The sequence below is a fragment of the Microcaecilia unicolor genome, chromosome 6 (assembly GCF_901765095.1).
Source record: "Microcaecilia unicolor chromosome 6, aMicUni1.1, whole genome shotgun sequence".
Lineage (NCBI taxonomy): Eukaryota > Metazoa > Chordata > Amphibia > Gymnophiona > Siphonopidae > Microcaecilia > Microcaecilia unicolor.
The window spans coordinates 18667736-18692990 of record NC_044036.1 but is presented as its reverse complement, the minus strand read 5'-3'; the positions used below and the strand labels follow the sequence as shown (position 1 = coordinate 18692990).

Here is a 25255-nt window from a genome sequence, read left to right as displayed (position 1 = left end):
GCCACACAAATTCAGTACCCTGATATAACGGTTTCCCTAGGGCCAGGCTCCATTAAGTTCCTTTAAATGAATATTTGGTTTGGCCTGGATCAGCTATTGTGCTATGCTTTACCCTTTGCATTCAGCTGTAAAACAACCCTGTTTAAATTTGCGCCGCAAGAGCGCGTCTTCCGCAATTGTCAAGGAAAAGAATCCGTGATTAATGATGTCAAGGTTATTTCTTTGTCCCTCTCCCCACTAATTTTTTCCTTGATATACCGCTTCGGGACCCACAAAGCAGTAAACCTTTTCTGTAGGCTAACATTTTTGTTTTAACTGTTTATTTTAGTAAATAATTATTTCTATAAGAAATTGTTACCTCTTTAGAAATGCTTTTACTGAATCATCGATGCTTTTAAAAAATGTGTTTTTATTGGTGAATTATCACCCCCCCCCCCTGCTTTCATATTCAGTCGTTTTATAAAGTAAGAACATTATTCATAATGTTTCGAAATTCATCCAATATTGTATATTTAAGGGAACAAAATTAACATTCTTCTCCAAGCTTTCCTCAGTAAATATTACTATGTATTGACATCTGATCCCTAATCACTGACTCCACTTTTTGATTGACCTTCGAGTTCCATTCATTGTTCATTTTAAAAGTAGCTACGCAAGTGATCTATCCATTCGATTATACTTTTAATCTCATCCTAGTGTGTGAATAAAAAGTATTAAGTGTTAATACTTCTCTGTAGAACACTTTAAACAACTTTAATGTTGCGCTTTACACCTTTACACCCACCATTAATTATGGAACTTCATTGTACATCTATCAACCTTTACTTGCCTAGATAAAATAAAACTTTATCCATTTCCACAATTAGATGTTTCATATTTAAGGCATAATCTGGATTTAAAAACTTTTGGAAATTTGACAGGCCTTGTTTAATTAGTGCAATTAAGAAAATACATAAGAAGACAGGTTGTTTTTTTTAAGAGTTCACAAGCATTTATTAATTTACACGAAATGACATGGCGGACAGGTGTGGGAGGGGCCATGGGGATTCACATACGCCATCAACATTATTCACAGATTCTCTCAATAAAATAGATTAAACCGATGCACAACCACTGAACAGAAAATTAGAGGTATGTACGCTGTACATCTTCCATCTTCTATATACAAATAATTACAAAATACACAAAAGCACACATTCTGGGAAAAGAAAACTGCCTTAAAATAATAGAAATTAGATCTCCTGATCGGGCGTTTTAGTGTGCATACCAACATTAGTATTTTTTTTTAACAATCCTGAGTTTAGGTGACCTATAACAGTGCTCCATTAAAAAAAAAAAAAGATCAAACAGGAAGTTTATCAGACCAGGTCATGAACGTTTTCACCAAGCAAGTAAATACGTCTAAACTTGCCTTGTAAATGGATGAGGCAGCAAAAAGGGGGGATAGGTTATGTAAGCGATGAAATCCTTTCTGTGGGCAAGTTTGGGCCTCGCTAAAAAAAAAAATAATAAAAAAAAAAATAGGTCTCATCATCCAGAAAAAAAAAATCTAAAGTTTTAGGGCCTTCTATATTCATTTAACGTGCTAACTCGTTTATAAAATGTGGCATTTACCAGTTAAGTCCATTATTAACGTTTACATATGTACAAACCACTTTTATAAATATACTTCATGAATGCATTTTTCCCCTAAGGATAAGAAGGAAAAATAGTGTTCATGGACGGTGCCAAATTAGTCTCAGAAGTAGAATAATTCCTACCTTAAAACACACAGGATCAGAAATGTGTTTGTTTGTATTTGTGTTTTTTTAAAAATGACAGCTGCTAAGATTTGTGATTTTACTTGCAAAGTTCGGTCCAGTCTGTAAAATGCTGTCGTGCGTCAAGTTTAAATGGTTCTGGAGGGGGGCCAGGGTAGGGGTCAGCATTGCCAGCATCTGTGCTTGGCTCCCAGCCTGGGCCGAGTAGGGTGAGGTGGGGGCAGCCGGTGGCACGGAGCCCCCGATGATATTGTCAATGGAAAAAGAGGGCCTGTGCTGACTGTCCGTCTTCAAGGACTGCAGGATGGGCAGGCTGGAGCCCAGCTGGGGGTAGAAGGGCTTGCGGACCAGCTCGCCCCCCAGGAACGAGTGCAAGCCGGGGCTGGAGAAGACCGAGGCCGGAGGGGGCAGGGCGCAGTGGGCCGGCTGGAAGGGAAAGCTGGCCCCCGGGTGGTGCTGGTGGTGGTAGCCCTGCAGTTGCAGCCCGTAGCTGTAGCCGTAAGGTCCGTAGCCGAAGCCCGGCAGGAAGGCGGCCGGGTCCCGCAGGAGGTCGCCCGACTGCTGCCGCTTGAAGCGTTTTCTCCGACGGAGGAAACTGCCGTTGTCGAACATGTCGGCCGACTCCGGGTCCAGAGTCCAGTAGTTGCCCTTGCCCGGGTTGCCCGGCTCCCGGGGGATCTTAACGAAGCAGTCGTTGAGGGAGAGGTTGTGGCGAATGGAATTCTGCCAGGCGGGGAACTTCTCCCGGTAGTACGGGAATCGGCCGCTAATGAACTCGCAGATCTCGCTCAGGGTTAGGCGTTTCTTGGGGCTCTGCAGGATGGCCATGGTGATGAGGGCGATGTAGGAGTAGGGGGGCTTCACCAGCGCGCTCTTGCCGCCCTTATCTGGCCCCCGGGCCAGGTGATGGTGGAGATCAGAGCCCGGGGAGGGCTGCAGGGAGGCGGCTTCCTCCTCATCATCATCCTCATCCTCCTCGTCTTCCTCCTCCTCCTCCTCCTCATCTTGCTGACTCCTGGCCAGGTGGCCCTGGGAGTCGTGGTCCAAATGGTAGCTGGTGCACTTGCCTTCCTTGGCGCCCAGGTCGCCCACCACGTCAATGTCTATGTCCTCAGAGAGCACAGAATGGTCAGACATCTCGGTCCCCAAAGTCATTGTAAAAACAGAATAATAAAAATAAATAACTAAAAGGGGAAAGTCCCTGCAGGTTGCTGCCAGTGCCAACTCCCGGTGCCCCCTTAGAGGGCTGAGCTTGCCCTCAGCTGGTCGGTCCGGCGTCCCGCCACTCTCCTCCGGCAAAGTCCCGCTGCAGGCGGCCCAAGCTCGTCCCTCGCCGCCAGAAAAAAATAAATAAATAAACCCAAGTGAAAATCAAATCTCTAAGCAAAACAGATCTTCATTTGCAGGAGGGGGGGTTGGAGGATGGGCCTCAGGTGCTGGTGACCCTAGCGGGGGGGGGGGGGAGGCTGGGAGGAAATTGGGTGGGGGGAGTTAAGCTGGGATAGTGCGCGCTCCCCCCACCTCCTAGTCCAGGAAACCGGGGCAGCGAGTTCAAGTTGAGACCCAGCGGAACTCGACACTGCGGCTCTGCCGGGCTCAGGATAAGCTTTTATCCCACGCCCGGGATCACGTGCTTCTGACGTCGCCACCCTACACCCACCCCAGCCTTGTCCGCTCATCTGCCGAGAAATCCGTCTGAAATGCGGGGCAATCCTCAGGACCTACCGGCTTTTCCAAAATAGACCTGTCATTTTTGCACACGTATACATTGTACAGCTTTTTAAAATTATGTTTATTCTGGTATGTATTATTTTTGACTTGCCTTCAAATGCGTTTGAGTGGAGCAGACGGCTAGAGCATGTTTCAGGATTTCAAATACATAAGTTAGTTAGGAAGAAGAGCATTCTACCTTCGGTTTAGAGATTGCTAAAATGTATCGGAGATTTCTTCTTTTTATATTTTTAATTTGGTGTTTTGGGTTGGCAAAACTCTTGCAAAACCCTTTCCTGTGAAAACTGCGGCTGTTTGTAGCTCACGGCGGCATTCGGGAATATTGCATTCCAAAGACGTATATATAACGAATTTCATGATATATTACAGAAAAACATACACACGTGCTCGAAACAGAAGTGGCCACGTGTATTAACAGGCATTTTTGGAGCACGGTTCAAAAACTGCTAGCAAGGAAAGTTATTTACACAATCATTCTGTGCTGCTCAAATTCTTTGGGGCCCTTTTGCTAAAGCTTAGCACACACTAAATGCTAAGAAGCCCATCTGGGCTAAACTTTAGTGAAAGGGCTCCTTTGAAGCTTATAGGGCTGCATTTTATATATGGCGCCTGAAACATTCCACCTGGAAATAAAATACGCCTGGGATGCCTACATTTTATAGAATAGGCTTAAATTTCCATGCAGTATATCGAATTACACCGAGCGCCTTTCCGCGCAATCAAATTTAATCGCAGCCATTTAAGCCTTGCTTTACTTGGTGTAAATCCCGGCACCTAAATTAGACGCAGAGCGGGTGTATTCTATAACAACGGGCATAAATTTTAGAAACGCCCAGACCGTGCCCCAAGCCACACCCAACTGTGCAGTTTAGAATTTATGTGCACTACATTACAGAATATGCTTAGCGAGTTATAGGCGTAAATGTTAATGTCCAATTAGTGCTGATAATTGCTTGTTAACATCCAATTAACAGCACTGATCAGCTAGTGAAACAATTAAGTTATGCGCATTGTTATTCTGTGCGGAAAAATTAAGGTGCGATATATAGAATCCCAGGGATCTTGTTTGATAAAAGTGCGCACAATTTAAAAGTCGTGTGAACAACATCAAATAAATGAGGGTGAATGAAACAGGCTTTCAGTAATGGCATGTAACATTATATCACTGGTGTGTTTCTTTGCACAGAAAAAACACTATAGTATACTAATAATATTTCTAATTTTACTTGCATCTGTTTATATGTCTAATTTGTTTTGTACATATATGTACACTGCGTTATTTTCTTTCATGGTAATAACTGTGTAATAGTTGAGCTGAAACTAGCATGCCACCCCTTCAAAACAGGCCTCTTACAGCCCAGTGTCTTGCTTAGGCTTTGAAGGTGGTCAACAGGTGACTCTCTCTGACTGGGACAACCTATACACAACTTAAACCGGGAACAGAGAAAATGATGCGACTGTGATTTTAACATGCCAGGTTTACGATTAAGGGGTCCTTTTTACCAAGCCTGCTGTAAAAGGATCCTGCAGTGGCATTGGTGCATGGGTTTGCCAGCCACTGAGGCCCCCCCCCCCCTTACCCACAGTGGGTAAAAGGCTTTAAAAAAAAAAAACAGAAATGGCCATGTGGCCACAAAGTCATTTCCTAGGGGAGACCTTACCACCAACTATTTCGGAGACAGTAAGGGCTCCCACGCTACCCTGGCGGTAAATGCTGCCTGATTACCCAGCGCTAAAGGTTTTAAAAATGGTGTGCCAGAAAGGCGGTACTGCCAAATTGGCACACACCGATGCCATGGTAGCGCCACTGCGGCATTGTAAAAGGGCCACTCAATTGGGATGTGGTCTGGTGATATTCTACTGTTTTTTTCCACATTCTGAAGAGAGATGTAATCAAAAAAAATGTTTTAAGTTAGTCCAATAAAAAAAGGTATCATCTTATTTTCTTTTATTCTGTTTCTATTGATTACCACATTCTGAATAATCTTGTTTTTTCTCAGCTGCAAGGCTCACTGCACGAAGCTGCTGTTCTCCAATACGTTCAGTACCTGTTTCTGAGCATGTGTATCAAAGCTCGGGTCATGTGCATGACCTGTATATTCTGTGCAATTTATTTTCAAAGGAAATTGTGTGAAATGCCAGTTTTGTACGCTGTAGATTTAATGTTCTCTGCTCAGCGATGCTGCTCCTTGTAAGGAAGACTTTGTAGACATCCACCTGTGGTTTTTATGAGTTGTAGATTTTCGGATTACTTACACATCCTACAGGTTCCTGAAATGGCACTAGTAAAGTTTTCTAAAAACGTATTTCACTAACATTTTAACTCCATGCACACTAATAGAGATGCATCAATACACTCTCTTCTGAATTCTCTTCCCCCATATTTTCTCCACACTTAAAAATCTACCCACAGATAAAATTGTTATACCCTAACGCTCTCTTGCTATTGTTCGATCGCCCTATCATTTCCCCACTGTTACATTCCATAGTTTCTATGCCCCTAATGATGTCTTCCCATAACTCTTCACAATGTAACCCATAATTGTACTGTAACAAATTGTATTTCCATCATTCACAATGTATTGTAAGCCACACTGAGCCCGCAAATAGGTGGGAAAATGTGGGATACAAATGCAATAAATATCCGGCAGATGCAGAGGCTCCAACAGAGCGAAAGACTATTCTGAGGAGATTACCAAAACCTTACTATTTCCTACTAGGTTTCTGTTCCCCGAATTTCTGTTGAAAGAATAACGTTAAGAATGGACTTGTTCTCCATTCGTAGGTTGTGAAGTTTGTCTTAATCAAATCACAGATCCTGCACCGATTTCCAAAAAAAATCCGTGGTGGAGTACGAGCGCATTAAGATGCTGTCTCTGAAGACCTGAAAAGTTCGCAGTACTGTGTTTTGCTGGGCATCCAATCCCACTTGAAGGAACAGGTTTGATCTGGGGTTGTGTTTTTTTAAAATATATATATATATATATATATATATATATATATATATATATATATATATATATATATATATATATATATATATATATATATATATATAATTTTCTTACCGATTTCTTTTTACACTCTTCTCTCTACATTATGGATCCCTTAGAAATTAAAACGTTGCATTTTTTGATGAATATTGCTCATTGCACTGGGCTGATAAGCAGGAAAGCACAGTTCAAATCTCACAGCTACTTGGGGAAAAGTCACTTAACCCTCCATTGCCTCGGAAACAAGCTTGTAAGCCCTCTGGGCACAGGAAAATAAAAACGTGTATCTGAATGTCACTCACCTCAAACTACTACTGGAAAAAAAAGGTTAAATCCGTTTAAATGATGAAATAAGTGACTTTGAGGTACTACTGATTTCATAATACGTTACTATTTCTGGGGGGGGGGGGGGAGAGATACCCCAGAAATAGTAGCGGTGATCGAATATCTGTTTTCAAATTCTTTTTTTTTTTATATGCACAAAATGAGGCAGGCCTGTTTTTCCACATGTTTTCCTTCCCCCAAGATGTCTTGCTTCAGTCCGATTCCATTGTCGCTGATAATTTAACAAGTTTTCCCTGTTAGGAACTGGACAATCAACCAATAGTCCACTTCCTACAGGTGTCTGAGACCAAGAAAACTCCATAACATTGATCATATGGGGGGGGGGGGGGGGAATCACTTTCCATTCCAGAGGGAAAAAGTAGAATTCCAAAAACTTTAAAATGTGGTGGTGGAATTGGATTCTGCTTTATAAAAAATAGGAGCAATCTGCAGTATTCTCTCTCCCTGTCTGGATACAAATCAGCTATCCGCAAATGGAAGTCTTTAGACCTTTTTCTATCCAATAAGGACTAATTTTAGGGTTAGAACTCAGCACTCTGTACCATATTGTGTGTTTTGTTCTGTTGCATTTTCTGTGGTGTATTGTTATGATTTAATAAACTTATTATAAAATTTAAAAAAATAACAGTTAAGGGTGTGAGAGACTTCAGTGATAAATTCTATTTCACTGCTGCTCAGCCCTCTCTCCTCCAGTAACAGGTGCAAAATCTCCAAACAGTAAGATACTAGCAAACCGGGTCAGAACAGCTGCCGGAAGAATTAAAAAAAACAGCTATTATGTAATTATTTAAATTCTAACCACTGGCCCATTGAATTCCATTAAAGGTTTTTAATCAACTGCACCAGTGCTTTCCAGGGGGTTGCAATGACTCGTTGGGCTGAAACAGCTTTTTGATAACTAGATCCATAAAGTAAACCATCCCTAAATATCTTGCGAGACCTAAATCAAGTCTGGATGTTATTGTAAATGCAAATAACACATTTGATCCACTTAATTGGTTAAGATGGGGGGGGGGGAGTGAGAGAGATAGCAACAGCAAGACATCTGGAACATTTCGTATATAACCCTAATAATATACGTCTGGGGTTTTAATGGAAACAATTTAGATAATTCAAGGCTTTCAATCTATTTTGTCCTTGTTTTGTTCAAAATAACTCCCTCTTCGCACATCCCCACCCCCCCAAAAAAAAATGAGAAGCAGGAAATGCGATAAGCAGGCAAAAAAACAATAAGTCTGGAGCAAAAATATTTCGGCTTTTATTAGGTAAAATGTAGTTGCACACCCTACACGAACGATTCTGTAATAAAAGATTTCCCTAGCAGCTGCAAGCAATTTCGACCACACACATATAATCTGATATTAAATTTCTTCCTTGCATATTTGATTACTCCGAGTCAAATTCAGCAGCCTTATCCTAGGTGCTAGCCTCTTTGAAAGAGATCAGGCTGGATGTTATTCTCTTTGAAGCACAGAGGCATAGAATATCTTGCATTTTACCGGAGGGGGGGAGGAGACGAAATCCCATCAGAAGCAAAGAGAATAAAAATTGCTACTATTTCAAAATGAAAGAAAAATAATAAAAAAAAAATTCCAATTTAGCCTGTCAGACGTCTAGTGTGTTGATAACTCCTTCAGAAAACCAGACAGATGCGGTTTGTTGGAACTTCCCATCAATTTCATAGATAGCTGAAAGCCAAGGCAGACTACAGCAGTCTTAGAATCCCCTTCAGCTGCCCTCCCCAGAGTTTGCTAAATCTGTAAAGTCCTTAAATTACAGCCAGTTTAGCAAAGCAATGTTTCCCCAGATCGGTGCAAACCACTTCAAAAAATATAATACTTCCGTCTCAAACAGGCTATTCTGTTTTTTTAGAGGAACAGCATCAATGGTTGGGATCTTTGTAAGTTTCACAGTGGCGATTGCCTATTAAGATGGCAGCGAGAAACATGTTTAAAAAAAAAAAATACAGGAACACTTTGCAAACACCAGGCTCGTAGCGAATTCAGTTCATGACTGCATGAAAACAAGTGATGAACAGATCTCACACCATGTTTAGCAAAGTTACCCAGTGCAGAAATGGCTGACCCCCCCCCCCCCCCCCCCCAACCCTTCATTTCAGTATCTTTTTCTTTTTAACAGACGGATTGATTTTTGCAATCCTTTACCATCATGCAGCAGCAGTGTTTCGAGTTTTGCCTTTCATATGAATAATGCTGATAAAATGTATTTGATCACAAAACCTTATAAGAATAGATATAATTTTAACAAAATCCACTCTTTATTAATATTTTTCTCCATCATTTTTTAAAATCCATACTTTAACACAGTCCACTCCAGTTGTGTTCATGTTCTTCCAAAAGTCTATATCATAAATTAAAGCTGTTTTCTTTATACAAAAAAGTCCTTCCTTGCAGCTCTACACAGAGCTGTGTTTCACCAACGGCGTCCTCAGGAGCATTAGCACAGCGATATATCTCTCTGAGTCATCCACTGTATATATAACAACTGCAATGGAAAAACAAATTTTTCATCCAACTCCTTTTGACACTATCTCTCAGACAGGAGATCCATTCGGTGGATTCGTCCCGTGCACCTCCAGTCAATGGGAAGCAAATAGTTTATATCTGTATAAAATGTATTTTATGCCTGCACGCCTAGTCAACAAATCAAGTATACCAATATTTTGAGAAGCGCTGTAAAACTAAATGATTACCTTTGTATGCCTGTTCTTACCTTGTAAGCTGTTTTACACGTCAAATACTTAACCAGGATTTTTTAAAAATGAGAGAGGGAGAGAGAAAACTGAATCTATACGTATATCCGTTTATTTCGGTTTACCTTTGTGAGACTAGACAGCATGTTTCACCTTTACTAGTATGACTACATGAAGCACTTGTGACGTTTTCCTGATTGTCTATAAAATAATAATATTCAAAAGATTTTCTTTCACTGTGGTCGAATTCACCTACAACGTTTGCCATAGGCGCTAAAAGGACAAAAAAACGTTAATGATCGGGGCCCTAATTGACGGATTATATTAGTCTGCTTAAATTAATTTAATCCTCATCATAGTAGATTGGCAGTGGGACTGTGTGCAGAATTTTGCTCTGTATTGTATTGATTTGTTTCAGGAAATCCTTTCAGCATCTCGGAGCAACTTGCCTCCTACTGGCGGCGAGGATTATTGCTGTTAGAAACCGCTTCGATTTAAGACACACTGCTCCAGAGATAAATCCCGAAATCGCCAGCAGAAAGGAATGCGCCACAGTGTTCTGTACTACAAAATGAATTCACCGGAACAAATGAGGTGCTCTCTGTTATGCGGAAACGCTTATTAAGTCTGGAATAAATGAATCCTCTGATCAAGAAGCCCCATTAGACACGTTAACCAGGCGCAGAGACACCAGTGATTCTAGCACGTGTTACGAAAATGGATCTGCTGAACGAAATATTTGTTTATGGAAATGTCCGGGGACATTATTACACCAGAGGTTACAATACTCGTCCATCAGTATTCACACGTTCAGCCTATTAGTTCAGAAAACACGTGTCAGTCTGCAATACTAGAGAGAAAGAGCCGGTGTTCCGGTCCATTGGGCGTATTTCCAGGTCTTTCCTGTGTACGTATAAAAAGTCATCAGAAAGAGGGACACTAAATTGTTTCATTTGTATTTCAGCAGGACTTAAATGCAATAATGCGTTTATATTTTAAATCTACTGACCGTTTGTTTGCTGGTCAAAAAATTTGGCTTTATCCGGACGTGACAAAGTCTACTCAAGAAAGACGAAAAATATTTCTTTCTATGAGACCAAAAGTTTTGGAATTGGGGGCTTCATTCCTCCTGGCTTACCCTTGTAAATGTATTATTAGACTAAATCAGACAAAATATGTCTATTATTTGCCTAACCAACTTCAGACCTTCCTAGACAGCAAGAAATCTGTAGAGTAATAAAGAAGCAAGGAATGATGGAACCATAATTAAAATTATAATGATTTATGCATATATTATGTATAACTTCACTATATTCCTACCCCCCCCCCTTTTCTTCCATATTGAGGTCTAAGGAAGTCATGTTATATAAAGAGAATATTTCCTTGATTTCCTGATTTAAAAGCTTATTGTTTAATGGCTGTATTATACTTTGCAGTATTGATAATATCTGTATAAGTATTAAAAACTTAATAAAAAATTATATACAAAAAAAAAAAAAGTCATTGCAAATACTCTACAGGAAGTATGTACTGAGCACCCTTTAAATGCAACATTTTTGAAGATTCGCAATTTTTTTTCGCTCGCATTTTCGCCCTCTCTGCCTAGTAGGCTCTGTGATTAGCGCCTTTAACAAGTGGTCAGTCCTTAACCATATTTTTTTTCACAAGTGGTCCTCCCCTGAAGTACATCGATTTCTCCAGATAAAGCCCTGACTCGACCAATCCACCGGGTTAATATATGCTACTTCCCTCACCCAGAGGGGGCAAAAAAAAAAAATTAAATTCCTGTTGGGATTCTGAATTGAATGCAAAATATTTATAGAAAAGAAAATAGCACATTTTGCAGACAATTTTTTTTTTAAATTAGAAACAATCCTCTGCTAATCTCTTTTTGCTGTTTACCGTGACAATGGTGAGCCAGAGCTAAACGCAGAGAGAACGGGCAACTCGTGGGTGAGGGGGGGGGAGGAAACCCCTCCACAGCAAGAAGGATTTATTATGCGTTAATGTATGCACGCATGCATAGGAAAGAGAGGGGGGAGGGGGGCTGGATTATAGATATTTTCAGAGGGTGAAATGGAAGTCTCCATCTGCTGTCCTGCAATGATTGTTTTAATGTCTCCTTGTTTCAAGAGCTCTCTATCAGCTCTGTGTTCACACGCAAATGGGGTCCTGGCAATTTCGCTCCCTGCTTCTTCTTGGGATCAAACCTATGATGTGAGATCATTTTAACTGAATGCTATATAAAGGTGCTCCTGCGAAATATGAATTGCCGAGCCTCCTTCTCACTGCAAATAAACAAAAAGGACAGAGCCCTTCCTCGGTAGAAACGTTCTTTTCTTTTGCATAAGGGAAGGTTTTCTTTGGGGGTTTTTTTTTCTTTCGCAAGAACAGGTCAGAAAAAATTTTATTTTCATTGGGTGCTGCTTATTTGTCTTAACACGTTTCTTTTCATAATATTTTGTAGGGCGTTCATTATTGCATAGCTCAGCATATTCTGAGTTCAGGTGCTATATTTCTTTCCATGACCAAGCGATTCCTCCCGCAGTGTTTCCTAGATGGGAAAGGTGAAAACGTGGCCGTGATTGGACATTCCTGATAGATTCTAATCTGGGCATGAAATCTTTAGATAAAATTTAGCAATGGGACTAGTTATTTCACTTTGCAAGCAATATGAATAAACGGAAGTCCTTTCGAATTAAATAAAACAGGCCATTATAACATAACTGCAGATCACCTTTATAGATACCTTTTAGATCTCCTGGACTTTAAATAAGCAGTTTATGAAATTCTGTACTAGTTACAATGGATGTTTTTCGGTTCTGTTATATCATTAAATTGCAAGTTGTAAAGTTTTAAGAAAAAATTTCAATAAAAAGGTTTTAAAAAATAAAAATAAAACAGGATGTTGAAAAAAATTCCTATTAATATTTCCGATCAGTCTTTTAGGAGCTTTTACCAATTCCCCCTTTCCCTCCCTCCCCCCTCCCCACAAAAACACACACACACACACACACACACACACACACACGTGTGTCATGAGAATCTGTAAGGCTTCAGTCTCCGCCATTTATTTTCCGAGCTCTGCCACAGAAATCAGAGCCAGGGGTCAAAATCAAACGGAGATTTAAAGAGGGCAAAGATTTTAAAACGTAGCAAACCCTAACTGTAGGGTGACATGTGTGACGTTTATTACCGTTTAAATGTTAGACTTTCTGAAATGTACAGCGGACTTCAAACGATTAAGGTTAATTAGGAGTAATATTTAAGATGCAAAGGGAAATAAGGCAGAGGCTTGATTTCTGTTCAACAGTTTGCACTGACTGCTTCCTTCCAAGGTGGTGCAAAAGGTTGAAAAGTATGGAAAATACCAGGTAATAATCTCACTAGCAGAACACGGGAGAAACGACTCCAATACGGAGAGAAAACGCTCAATAACGAACTTGCAAAGGGGAGAAACGTGTCAGCATTAAGATATACAATAAGAAAAGGCTCCTGACCCACTTTTTAAATCCCAATAGCGGAGCCTAAAGAACCAATAATGCGTCACGTCCTAATTAAACCAAGAATCAAAAGTGAGGGAGACACGTCACAAAGCGGGAGAGTTAATAAAACCTGCCAGATAATTTAGCTGCAATTAAGCCAAACGAAATATTTTAGACCTCCTCCCTTTGTTTCGTTTTGACGTTGTTCTAAAGGCTACGAATGCTCCTTTCTGTTAGGACACTGCCTGAAATTTGGGTCGATCGGGGCCCTGCCCTGAGATTTCTTCGGACCTCCATACAGATTTCAGGCTGAAACAAGCTGTGCCTTAAAATCCAAGTGCCAGGACTTCAGGAAGAAGAGTCTAAAATAGAAGGTAACTTTTTTTTATTCTTATTTTTTAAAAATGAAGAAGAAAAAGGGAACGAAAGAAAGAACTTGAAATAAAACCTAAAACATTAGATTGAGGACAAGAAAAAGTGTTTTTTAGTTCAAATGTAATCTAGGTAATACGATTGAAAATATCTATCATTTCCTTCTATAGTACGGTCAGGAGGGCTGACAAGATAAGAAGGCACATTCCCCAAATGAAGTTAAAAGCAAGCTTCCCAAATAAAACGAAATAAATCGTTACAGAAATATTTGGAACGAATATCCAAAATACTGATAGAGAGGAGAATTACCATTTTAGGGCACTGAACTTTTTTAAAGCAAAAAAAAATTATGTCTTAAAGTAAATCAAAAGTAATAGGGAAAAATCAAAACACGTAAGATTTCTAAAATCATTGTAGTGGACCTTTTAAAAATAGTCCTTCGTGTATCAATATTTGCCCTTTCACTGATGAGCGTAAATCTCGTACCCAACCCAAGCAAGATTTCTGGACAGATGCAATTCCCCCCCTCCCCCCCCCCCCCCCAAGTGACAAACTTGCAGTCAGGGTATTCCATCACACCTCGATTCCTAAAGTCCGTCCATTCTTCGGTTCTTGACTTTATGCTTTTCTGTTACATTGTATCTGAACACGGGATGTTTAAGGAACAAGGTTCACCTGGAAGAACCAAGGATGCTCTCAGAGGGGCTGCTGTGTCCATTAAACGAAGTGTGGGAAGGGAGAGCTGGGTGGCTGTGACTGACATGTCAGGAGCCCCCAGGTTTGCTGCCGGCTAATGGGCTCCTGCGGTGACAGTAAGAGGGTGGCTTCGTCTGAGACATTTACCCTGCCAAATACTGTAATTACAAAACAGCGAGAGACCCAGCCACCTTCCAGAAACCCGCTCACCCCTTAATAAAATAACATTTAGCCTTTCTACTATAATTCCTGGAATGGGTTGGACCAAATCAGAGACATAATCAATCCGTAGTCAATGTTTTGATAAAAGTATCTCTCTTTTTTTTTTTTTTTTTTTGCACTTCAAACACAATTTATTCTATTTGGTTGAGGTTCCATGCGAGTTGGAATCTGACCGTGTTTTCATGAAAGCTGTTTTCAGTTTCTTTTGGCTTCTGAGGATAAGTGTCTATGACCTTCAGCGACATGCATTAAATTTCATACACTCAGATATATACCGTGACGCAAAAGCTAGTCATTATACCTCAATCATAGTGTGAATCAGTATAGAAATGATTTGGAGGAGTAGTATAGGTAGCCCCTGGGACAATGCCTCTTTCGTAATAGAACTGACAGTCGTAGCTTGCATTCTGTTTTAATAACAAATTTAAATTCCAATTGCTTAGTCACACATTTTCCAGCTCAGCTAACAATTAAGCAATTCTTGATCTGGATTTCATCAGATCACTAGCTTAAACCCAGTCAGTTCGGATTCGCTATCTCGTGCCTCCTTTTCCCTAGTACCAAGTGCCAAGATTGACTGATGCACAGCTAAAAACCATTCAGTAGTGCAGTCTGTGGGGTCCAGGGCAGTTCAAAGTTGGAACATTTCCACCTCCAATTATCTCTCTAATATTATCTATCACCCCTCTCCATTTTCTTCCATAGACTATGTATTGGCCCACAAAGAGATCCAACGCTAATGCCTAGCCAAGAGGCATCCACTGTTTTCTGAGGTTTGGCCTTTCTACTACCATCTCAAGTAGAGAGGTGTGGTGGCCGTGTTAGTCCGCTCTTAAAGGTTATCAATAGAAATCAAACAAAATAAAACATGGAAAAGAAAATAAGATGATACCTTTTTTTATTGGACATAACTTAATACATTTCTTGATTAGCTTTCGAAGGTTGCCCTTCTGTCCTAATTAGATTGTAAGCTCTGTCGAGCAGGGACTGTCTCTTCATGTTCAAGTGTACAGCGCTGCGTAAGTCTAGTAGCACTATAGAAATAAGTAGTAGTAGTAGTCTTTGGGATTCCGGAATCTTGCTATTATTTGTGTTCCGGAATCTTGCTACTCTTTGGGACTCTGCACAGAAGCTTGCTACTCTTTGGGATTCCGGAATCTTGCTACCCTTTGTCCTTATCCCTTATTTGTCCTGTTTCTCTGTCCTAATTAGAGAGGTGTGGTAGCCGTGTTAGTCCACTTTTAGAGGTAATCAATAGAAATCAAACAAAATAAAACATGGAAAAGAAAATAAGATGATACCTTTTTTATTGGACATAACTTAATACATTTCTTGATTAGCTTTCCAAGGTTGCCCTTCTTCGTCAGAGCCAGCAGGTTAGCTGTTGTGTGTGTGCACTGTGATGGAGTGAACTAGATTGATAGGTTATTGTTGATGTAAAAAGTGAGGCCCAAAAAAAAAACAAAGTAACCCCCTACAGTTTTCTCAGGAACAGCTTTGAATTTTAATGAGAAATTGTATGTACTTATTTAGTCATCATACTATTAAACAACATTTAATTATCTTAAGCTATGTTGATGTTACTGACATTGTAGCATTACTACCTAACTATTTTTGTGCATTAGAAATGTTTGAGCTAAAACACAGTAAATTAATGTCATTCAAATGATACAGTTAACAATGTGTCAGAATTCTGCAGTTAGGCCAACAAATTATCTTCATGGTGCTGCTGAGCTTCCAGTTCTGGAGATGATACACAGCCATTATCGCCTTTGCTCCGAAACCTTACTCGTAGTGTCCGGATTCTCATTTTGTCTGCTACCGACACCTTGCCTGTGATTATACTGTTCTGATCCGAAGTGCTTTTAAAAGAAATTATCTGCAAAGTATCGTATTATCAAATACTACACAAATTATTCAAGCTATTGTTTACAAAAGTCTATGCCACTGTGACGTCATTAACAGTAAGCTGGCACCCCGTTTCTTTTTTAAATAATGGTAGTTGTACAGTGCAAACATTGTTGAACACGTGAAACATGCTGGGTGGTCACGCTAAGAAGTCTGTAACTTCACCACGTTTAAAGAAAATCTCATTGCACTCGACACTGAGCCGGTGGTGGGAGGCGGGGCTGGTGGTTGGGAGGCGAGGATATTGCTGGGCAGACTTATACGGTCTGTCGCAGAGCTGGTGGTTGGGAGGCAGGGATAGTGCTGGGCAGACTTATACGGTCTGTTGCAGGAGCTGGTGGTTGGGAGGCAGGGATATTGCTGGGCAGACTTATACGGTCTGTCGCAGAGCTGGTGGTTGGGAGGCAGGGATAGTGCTGGGCAGACTTATACGGTCTGTCACAGAGCTGGTGGTTGGGAGGCAGGGATAGTGCTGGGCAGACTTATACGGTCTGTCGCAGAGCTGGTGGTTGGGAGGCAGGGATATTGCTGGGCAGACTTATACGGTCTGTCGCAGAGCTGGTGGTTGGGAGGCAGGGATAGTGCTGGGCAGACTTATAATGTCTGTCGCAGGAGCTGGTGGTTGGGAGGAAGGGATAGTGCTGGGCAGACTTATACGGTCTGTGCCCTGAAGAGCACAGGTACAAATCAAAATAGGGTATACACAAAAAGTAGCACATATGAGTTTAACTTGTTGGGCAGACTGGATGGACCATGCAGGTCTTTTTCTGCCGTCATCTACTATGTTACAAAAATGGAGATAGTAAAAACAAATAAAGTTGTACATTTTTTGTTGAAATTCCAAGTGGTTGCTGAGAAAACAGCAAAAATAATAATTTAAAAAAAACCTGTAGAGGGTTACTTTTTTTTTTTTTTGCCTCACTCTGTACTTAGTCCTGGATATTAAGAAATGACTTGTTACCTACGGGTTTTCTCTGCTGAGTGCATGGCATTTAGACTTTGTTGAAGCAGGTGAGGTCTCGCCAGTTTCAACTTCCCCCTACAATTCTGAGATGCAGGAAATTTGGTTGTCTGAACTGGGAGGAATTTCATTAGACTGGGTTGAACTTGTTTTCTCTCTGGTCCAGGGAAAAGTTCAGATCTGATTTGAATCTGTTTCCCTAATCCTATCCGTCTATGCCATAAATTGTGTTGACCTTGCATCTTCATTACAATCATGCAGTAGCATATCTGAAAATATGACATTTTACTAGAGATATTTAAATATGTTACCATCGGAAAACCAAGGTGATAACGTTCACACGTTTCATGACACCTCATTTCCTTCTTGGTATGGAAATTTGCACATAGTTATGACATTTGTTATGTGACCTGTTCAATAAATAAATCATTAAACATGTAAAGCTAGATTTACCCTACAGGAAACGAGGCAAGAACTGCACTCAGCTGAAAATGACAGGCATCAAGAGCAGGCAGCTTTAAAAATATTTGACATCACAACGCACACTGACTTCCCTGATATTTCCACTGTTCAATGCAAACTCAAGCTTGATGGTTTCAGGTATTATGTACATCTGATGCAATGCGTGAAGCATACAGATTTATCTCATGTATATTCATTAAGGGGCCTTTTACAAAGGCGAGCTGTGGCGGTATAGACGCGTGTTTTGGGCAGGTGCAGAATCATTTTTCAGCACACTGTAAAAAAATGCCTTTTTTATTTTTGCCAAAAATGGACGTGCAGCAAAATGAAAATTGCCATGCGTCCATTTTGGGTCTAAGACCGTACTGCCAGCCATTGACCTAGCGGTAAGGTCTCACGCAGTAACTAGGCGGTAAGGGTCTGTGTGTATAAAAATGCTGATTACCGCCCATGTGCCAGAAAATAAAAACATTTTCCGGTGTGTGTAGCAGATGCGCATCAAAAATAGAATTACCGCAAGGGCCACGCGGTAGCCGAGTGGTAACTAAAAATTGACGTGTGTTGGGCGTGCGTAGGCACCTACGCGACTTAGTAAAAGGGCCCCTAACTGTACTGCATTCCCACAACTATAAATTGTCTTCAAACATTTATCATATACTGCAAAATTAGGTTCTTGGGGTTTTTTTTAAAGTGATAGTTTTTAAACTAATTTTGCAGTATACAATAAATGTTTGAAGATAATCTATAGTTGTGGGAATACAGTACAGTTATTGTGTGTTACAACTATATTGGAATTTAGTTACCCCTATTTTGTGTGTATGGATATTCATTAGGGATAACCTGAAAACCTGACTTGTTTGTGGTGCTTGAGGACTCAGACTGACCCTCTTTCTGCATCCCTGAAATATGGGTAAAGTACTACTACTACTTATCACTTCTATAGCGCTACAAGGCATACGCAGTGCTGTACACCATACATGAAAAGACAGTCCCTGCTCAAAGAGCTCACAATCAAAAATGGAATGTTGCTAGTGGAATAGCAATATTCCGTGTAGAATCTCCAATAGTAGCAACAGAATCTCCAATAGTAGCAATATTCCGTGTAGAATCTCAAGTAATAGCAACATTCCAGAATCTCAAATAGTAACAATATCCCATGTTCCACTGCACTAACCACTAGGCTACTCCTCCACTAGCAACATTCCATCTAGAAGCCTGCCGTTGCAGATCAGCAACGCAGCCACGCAGACTTCTGCAGAAGCCTGCGTGGCCGCGTTGCTGATCTGCAAGGGCAGGCTTCTACATTACTACTACTACTTATCACTTCTATAGCGCTGCAAGGCATACGCAGCGCTGTACACCAAACATGAAAAGAGAGTCCCTGCTCAAAGAGCTCACAATCTAAATAGGACAAACAGACAGAACAACTAAGAGGTAAGGGAATTAAAGAGGTGGGGATAAAAGGGTACAGGGCAAGTGAGTAGTGGTTAGGAGTCAAAAGCAGCGTCGAAGAGGTGGGCTTTTCGCCTGGATTTGAAAACGGCCAAAGACGGGGCTAGACGTACAGGCTCGGGAAGTCTATTCCAGGCCTGAGGTGCAGCGAGATAAAAGGAACGGAGTCTGGAATTAGCCAGTGGCGTTCCAAGCCTGGATGGCACCCGGGGCAGATCGCCGATGCGCCCCCCCCGGGTCAGTGCCCCCCCCCCCCCGCCTGCGAAATGACACCTCCCCCCCAGGTGCACGCCGCTGGGGGGGGGGGTGCCGCGACGCGCACCTGTGGGCTCCAACTTTGCTAACTTCACTCGTTCGCTGCAGCTCCCTCTGCCCCGGAACAGGAAGTAACCTGTTCCGGGGCAGAGTGAGCTGCAGCAAACGAGCGAACGAGCAAAGTTAGCGAAGTCAGAGCCCACAGGCACGTGCCGTGGCACCCCCCAGCGGCGTGCACCCGGGGCGGACCGCCCCCCCCCCCCCCCTTGGTACGCCACTGGAATTAGCAGTAAAAAAGAAATTCTAAAAATTAGGGGTGCCAAGGACACATGAAAAGTGCAAACCCAACATCAACAAATACACTGTAGTCCATGGCAGAAATTTGAAAGCAAAGTACAAGGAAGAGAGAGACAGACGAGAACAATGATCTTACTACCCAAGCTGCAGGGGACTGGAATATAGGTCAATGTCGTATGCCTCTCATATATGGGCACACAACTATGGAATGCATTACCAAAGGTCCTGAAATCAATACATCACATAGCAATCTTTCGAAAATCACTAAAAACCAATTTATTCAAGAAGGCACAGCATAACGATCCAACCTAAACACCCGAATCGTGCAACACAACGAAACTTGTTACCAAACCAGGACGCTTAAATTCTCTTCTTAACCACTTAATTCACTCTATAACTCATGTACTTTGAATCAATTACCACTCTGTATTTCTCATACCGAAAGTGGCGTCCGCTACCAAGGTACTACGTAAGCCACATTGAGCCTGCAAATAGGTGGTAAAATGTGGGATACAAATGCAACAAATAAATAAATACATGGGGCCAGTTTCTTAATTGAAAGTGGGATGAAAACAGAAAGACAGATTTTTTTTTCCTTATTCATTTATTTTGGAGAAAACTTTGCAATTCGGTGGTAGGTGCAGTTTTCCATATTTCACTGTAAAATGAAACTGTAATAACATCAGAAGTATCTGCGGAAAATAACTAGTGCCCCGATAGACCTCTAAAACCAAAATAGACAAGTATTTTGCAGCAATTACAACAGCAAAAACACTTCATAATGGGGGTTCAACTATAGCCATAATAATAAATTGTTGCTTGAGAGTTATAAGAAATAGATCCTTTTAAAGAATTATGCAGGTGTGACCTAGCTGCCATTTTAGGGACATGGTGTGCTGTGCATTAACAGCTATAGATTTCTAAAGATATTTTACCTTTGCAATCAGATTAAAATAGTAGCTTATTTCAGGGCTTCCCAAACTAGCGTCAGCGTGTGTTTTTTGACGTGCACTGATGTCCCCTTTTACTGCAGTGGGTAAAAGGCTGTCATTTTTTGAGGAAAAGAAATGGCTGAGCAGTAAATGAAACACTTACTGCAATGCCATTTCAGGGGTGGGGGGGGGGGGGGGGGGGAGAGCCAGTTAGGTTTTGCAGGACATTGGCAACAAACATTCATGAGGTTATTTTTGCATGCATTGGAATCGCAGTATATGCTAATTTACTCATGCATATTCATTGTGTATATCCTGGAGGAGTGGCCTAGTGGTTAGGGTGGTGGACTTTGGTCCTGGGGAACTGAGGAACTGAGTTCGATTCCCACTTCAGGCACAGGCAGCTCCTTGTGACTCTGGGCAAGTCACTTAACCCTCAATTGCCCCATGTAAGCCGCATTGAGCCTGCCATGAGTGGGAAAGCGCAGGGTACAAATGTAACAAAAATAAAATAGATACTATTGGAGATTCTACATGGAATGTTGCTACTATTGGAGATTCTACATGGAATGTTGCTATTCCACTAGCAACATTCCATGTAAAAGGCTGCGCAGGCTTCTGTTTCTGTGAGTCTGACGTCCTGCATGTACGTGCAGGACGTCAGACTCACAGAAGCAGAAGCCTGCGCGGCCACATTGGTGATCTGCAAGGGCTGATTTCTACATGGAATGTTGCTAGTGGAATAGCAACATTCCATGTAGAATCTCAAATACTAGCAACAGTGGAGGAGTGGCCTAGTGGTTAGGGTGGTGGACTTTGGTCCTGGGGAACTGAGGAACTGAATTTGATTCCCACTTCAGGCGCAGGCAGCTCCTTGTGACTCTGGGCAAGTCACTTAACCCTCCATTGCCCCATGTAAGCCGCATTGAGCCTGCCATGAGTGGGAAAGCGCAGGGTACAAATGTAACAAAAATAAAATAGATACTATTGGAGATTCTACATGGAATGTTGCTACTATTGGAGATTCTACATGGAATGTTGCTATTCCACTAGCAACATTCCATGTAGAAGGCTGCGTAGGCTTCTGTTTCTGTGAGTCTGACGTCCTGCACGTACGTGCAGGACGTCAGACTCACAGAAGCAGAAACCTGTGTGGCCACATTGGTGATCTGCAAGGGCCGACTTCTATATGGAATGTTGCTAGTGGAGGAGTGGCCTAGTGGTTAGGGTGGTGGACTTTGGTCCTGGGGAACTGTGGAACTGAGTTTGATTCCCAGTTCAGACACAGGCAGCTCCTTGTGACTCTGGGCAAGTCACTTAACCCTCCATTGCCCCATGTAAGCCGCATTGAGCCTGCCATGAGTGGGAAAGCGCAGGGTACAAATGTAACAAAAATAAAATAGATACTATTGGAGATTCTACATGGAATGTTGCTACTATTGGAGATTCTACATGGAATGTTGCTATTCCACTAGCAACATTCCATGTAGAAGGCTGCGCAGGCTTCTGTTTCTGTGAGTCTGACGTCCTGCACGTATGTGCAGGATGTCAGACTCACAGAAGCAGAAGCCTGCGCGGCCACATTGGTGATCTGCAAGGGTCGACTTCTACATGGAATAGCAACATTCCATGTAGAATCTCAAATAGTAGCAACAGTGGAGGAGTGGCCTAGTGGTTAGGGTGGTGGACTTTGGTCCTGAGGAACTGAGTTGGATTCCCACTTCAGGCACAGGCAGCTACTTGTGACTCTGGGCAAGTCACTTAACCCTCCATTGCCCCATGTAAGCCGCATTGAGCCTGCCATGAGTGGGAAAGCGCAGGGTACAAATGTAACAAAAATAAAATAGATACTATTGGAGATTCTACATGGAATGTTGCTATTCCACTAGCAACATTCCATATAGAAGGCTGCGCAGCCACATTGGTGATCTGCAAGGGCCGACTTCTACATGGAATGTTGGAACATTCCATGTAGAATGTCAAATAGTAGCAACAATGGAGGAGTGGCCTAGTGGTTAGAGTGGTGGACTTTGGTGCTGAGGAACTGAGTTCGATTCCTACTTCAGGCACAGGCAGCTCCTTGTGACTCTGGGCAAGTCACTTAACCCTCCATTGCCCCATGTAAGCCGCATTGAGCCTGCCATGAGTGGGAAAGCGCAGGGTACAAATGTAACTAAAATAAAATGAAACTCAACTGGCTGTGGAGTCCCCAGGATAGATGTGAGAACCCTTGCCTTATTTCAGAGAAGCATCCTGGAATATTTCGGAGGCTCTAGAAATTCTGGGACTACTAATTACTCAGGTGCTAAATTCGGTCCATTTACTACACAATCACAAATTAACACTGTCACATAATTTATGGGCTGTTGTAAATGATCTGGGCCTGAAGCCATGGCTAAGCGTAGCGCCTGCATCTCGCAGGTTACAGATGTGTGGAAAAATAATTTTCCCCCTCTCCTCCTCCCCTGTAAGCAAACAAGAAGCCTGCAGACTGATCTGACATGGACTGTTTGTTTGGCAGCTCTAAAACTCCGGGAAAAATCATTTTCTTTTCAAGGTTAAGAATATTTTTTTAAGGCAATATAATCCAATTTGCTCCTGCTTGTCAGCAGCAGTAATTCTGAAGCACAAAATAACTACTGGAAGGTGTTCAAATCCTGCTGTTTCCAAATACTGAATTTTATAGGGATATTCACTGTCCCCTCTCAGTTCACTTTCCTGCCATTGTAATCATATATGCCTTGATTTCCTTGTCAATTAATGAGTACCTACAGCCATGCCTGGGCCAGGACCCAGGATCAAGTAGCAAGAGGTAAAAGAATGACTGGTCGCCGCATCTCAAGAAAGATATAGTAGAATTGGAAAAGGTGCAGCGAAGGGCGACTAAAATGATAGCGGGGATGGGATGACTTCCCTAAGAAGAAAGACTAAGGAGGCTAGGGCTTTTCAGCTTGGAGAAGAGACGGCTGAGGGGAGACATGATAGAGGTATATAAAATAATGAGTGGAGTGGAACAGGTGGATGTGAAGCGTCTGTTCACGCTTTCCAAAAATACTAGGACTAGGGGGCATGCGATTAAACTACAGTGTAGTAAATTTAAAACAAATCACCCAACGTGTAATTAAACTCTGGAATTCATTGCCGGAAAACGTGGTGAAGGCGGTTAGCTTAGCAGAGTTTAAAAAGGGGTTGGACGGTTTCCTAAAGGACAAGTCCATAAACCGCTACTAAACGGACTTGGGAAAAATCCACAATTCCAGGAATAACATGTATAGAATGTTTGTACGTTTGGGAAGCTTGCCAGGTGCCCTTAGCCTGGATTGGCCGCTGTCGTGGACAAGATGCTGGGCTCGATGGACCCTTGGTCTTTTCCCAGTATGGCATTGCTTATGTACTTATGTACAATGTTCGCTTGCCTTTTGACCCATTTTTGTTAGAATGTATAAAGGCAACAGCCTAGCCCTTAAAAAGTTTAAAATCAGATTGTCAAAAGCACTGCTTTCCATTTTCTTTTAGAAGGAGAAATAAAGTTCCATTTCCATAAATCCAATTAAATACTTCATACAGCTACACCAGCTATAAATTTCCAAGATAAAAGCATTCCGGTATTCTCATACTGTCTGGAGTGTTGGTGTTTGATCTGCAGCCAGGTGATACCTCTGTTCCAAGAGTTGGAGAAACTTCTCTCAGACTTTTCCTAGTATTCAATGTATCCTTTTTGAAAGTTGTATGTTATCAAAGACGCACACGTGTGGTGATGGTACATTGTCAAGAAATCAACTTTCAAGACTGATTTGAACTGCTTATTAAGAATCCATCATTTCAGAGGCTAACTAGGGGATCATTTTACTAAGGTGCACTGAAAATGGCTTGCGGTAGGGTAGACGGGTGTTTTGGGCGTGCACAGAATTATTTTTCAGCAAACCTACAAAAAATGCCTTTTTTATTTCTGCCGAAAATGGACGTTGCAGCAAAATAAAAATTGCCACGTGTCCATTTTCGGTCTGAGACCTTACCACCAGCCATTGGCCTGGTGGTAAAGTCTTATGTAGTAACCGGGCAGTAATGACCTATGCGCATCAAATGCCCCTTGGCAAGAGTCCAATACACATGTCCAAAAATAAAAATGATTTTTCAGACACATATCGGATGCATGCCAAAAATGAAATTACCGCGAGAGCCATATGGTTGCCGGGTGGTAACTCCATTTTGGCACGCATTGGGCATGTGTAGAACGCTTACTTGGCTTAGTAAAAGGGCCCTGGGGAGCTGTTGATAAAAATCCATCATTTCAAAGGCTAACTAGGTGCTGTTGATCCCAACTCACACACACCTGTGCAGAAAGCAATGCCATCACCGAATGTAGATTTTCATGGGCTGCTAGAATTTTCAATTCTTACTTGGTACTGCCACCTTGTGGACTGTTTGTACTTTAACTAAACGCCTGCTGTCCAGACCAAAGAATAGAGGGTCTCTTCAATTTTCACATTCACTAGCAAGGCTGAATCAATAAAAATTTGCTCCCCTTCTCCCCTCCCCCCCAATAAATTTCTAGTTCAGGGTACAATCACATTTCATCAGTAATGCTCTGTCTCAAAGTGAATGAATTAACTTTGATTTAAACCCAGAAAGTTTCATACCAAAGTTTACTGTAACTACGACCATGGGACC

At 41.7% G+C, this 25255-nt stretch overlaps 2 protein-coding genes across 2 annotated transcripts in view; both read right to left on the bottom strand.

Moving 5' to 3' along the window:
* Window positions 1-994: 994 nt before the first annotated feature.
* On the bottom strand, window positions 995-3327 carry LOC115472039 (forkhead box protein D2-like). Its single transcript, XM_030206079.1, has one exon. It carries the CDS (start codon window positions 2913-2915, stop codon window positions 1809-1811), a length of 1107 nt encoding a protein of 368 aa, XP_030061939.1. The 5' UTR covers window positions 2916-3327; the 3' UTR covers window positions 995-1808.
* A 12689-nt stretch (window positions 3328-16016) lies between these two features.
* Window positions 16017-25255, bottom strand: part of LOC115471772 (forkhead box protein E4-like) — a 41422-nt gene continuing 32183 nt past the window's right edge. The window contains 1 exon segment of the mRNA XM_030205594.1: window positions 16017-16196. Within this exon segment, the coding sequence (XP_030061454.1) occupies window positions 16017-16196 (180 nt within the window).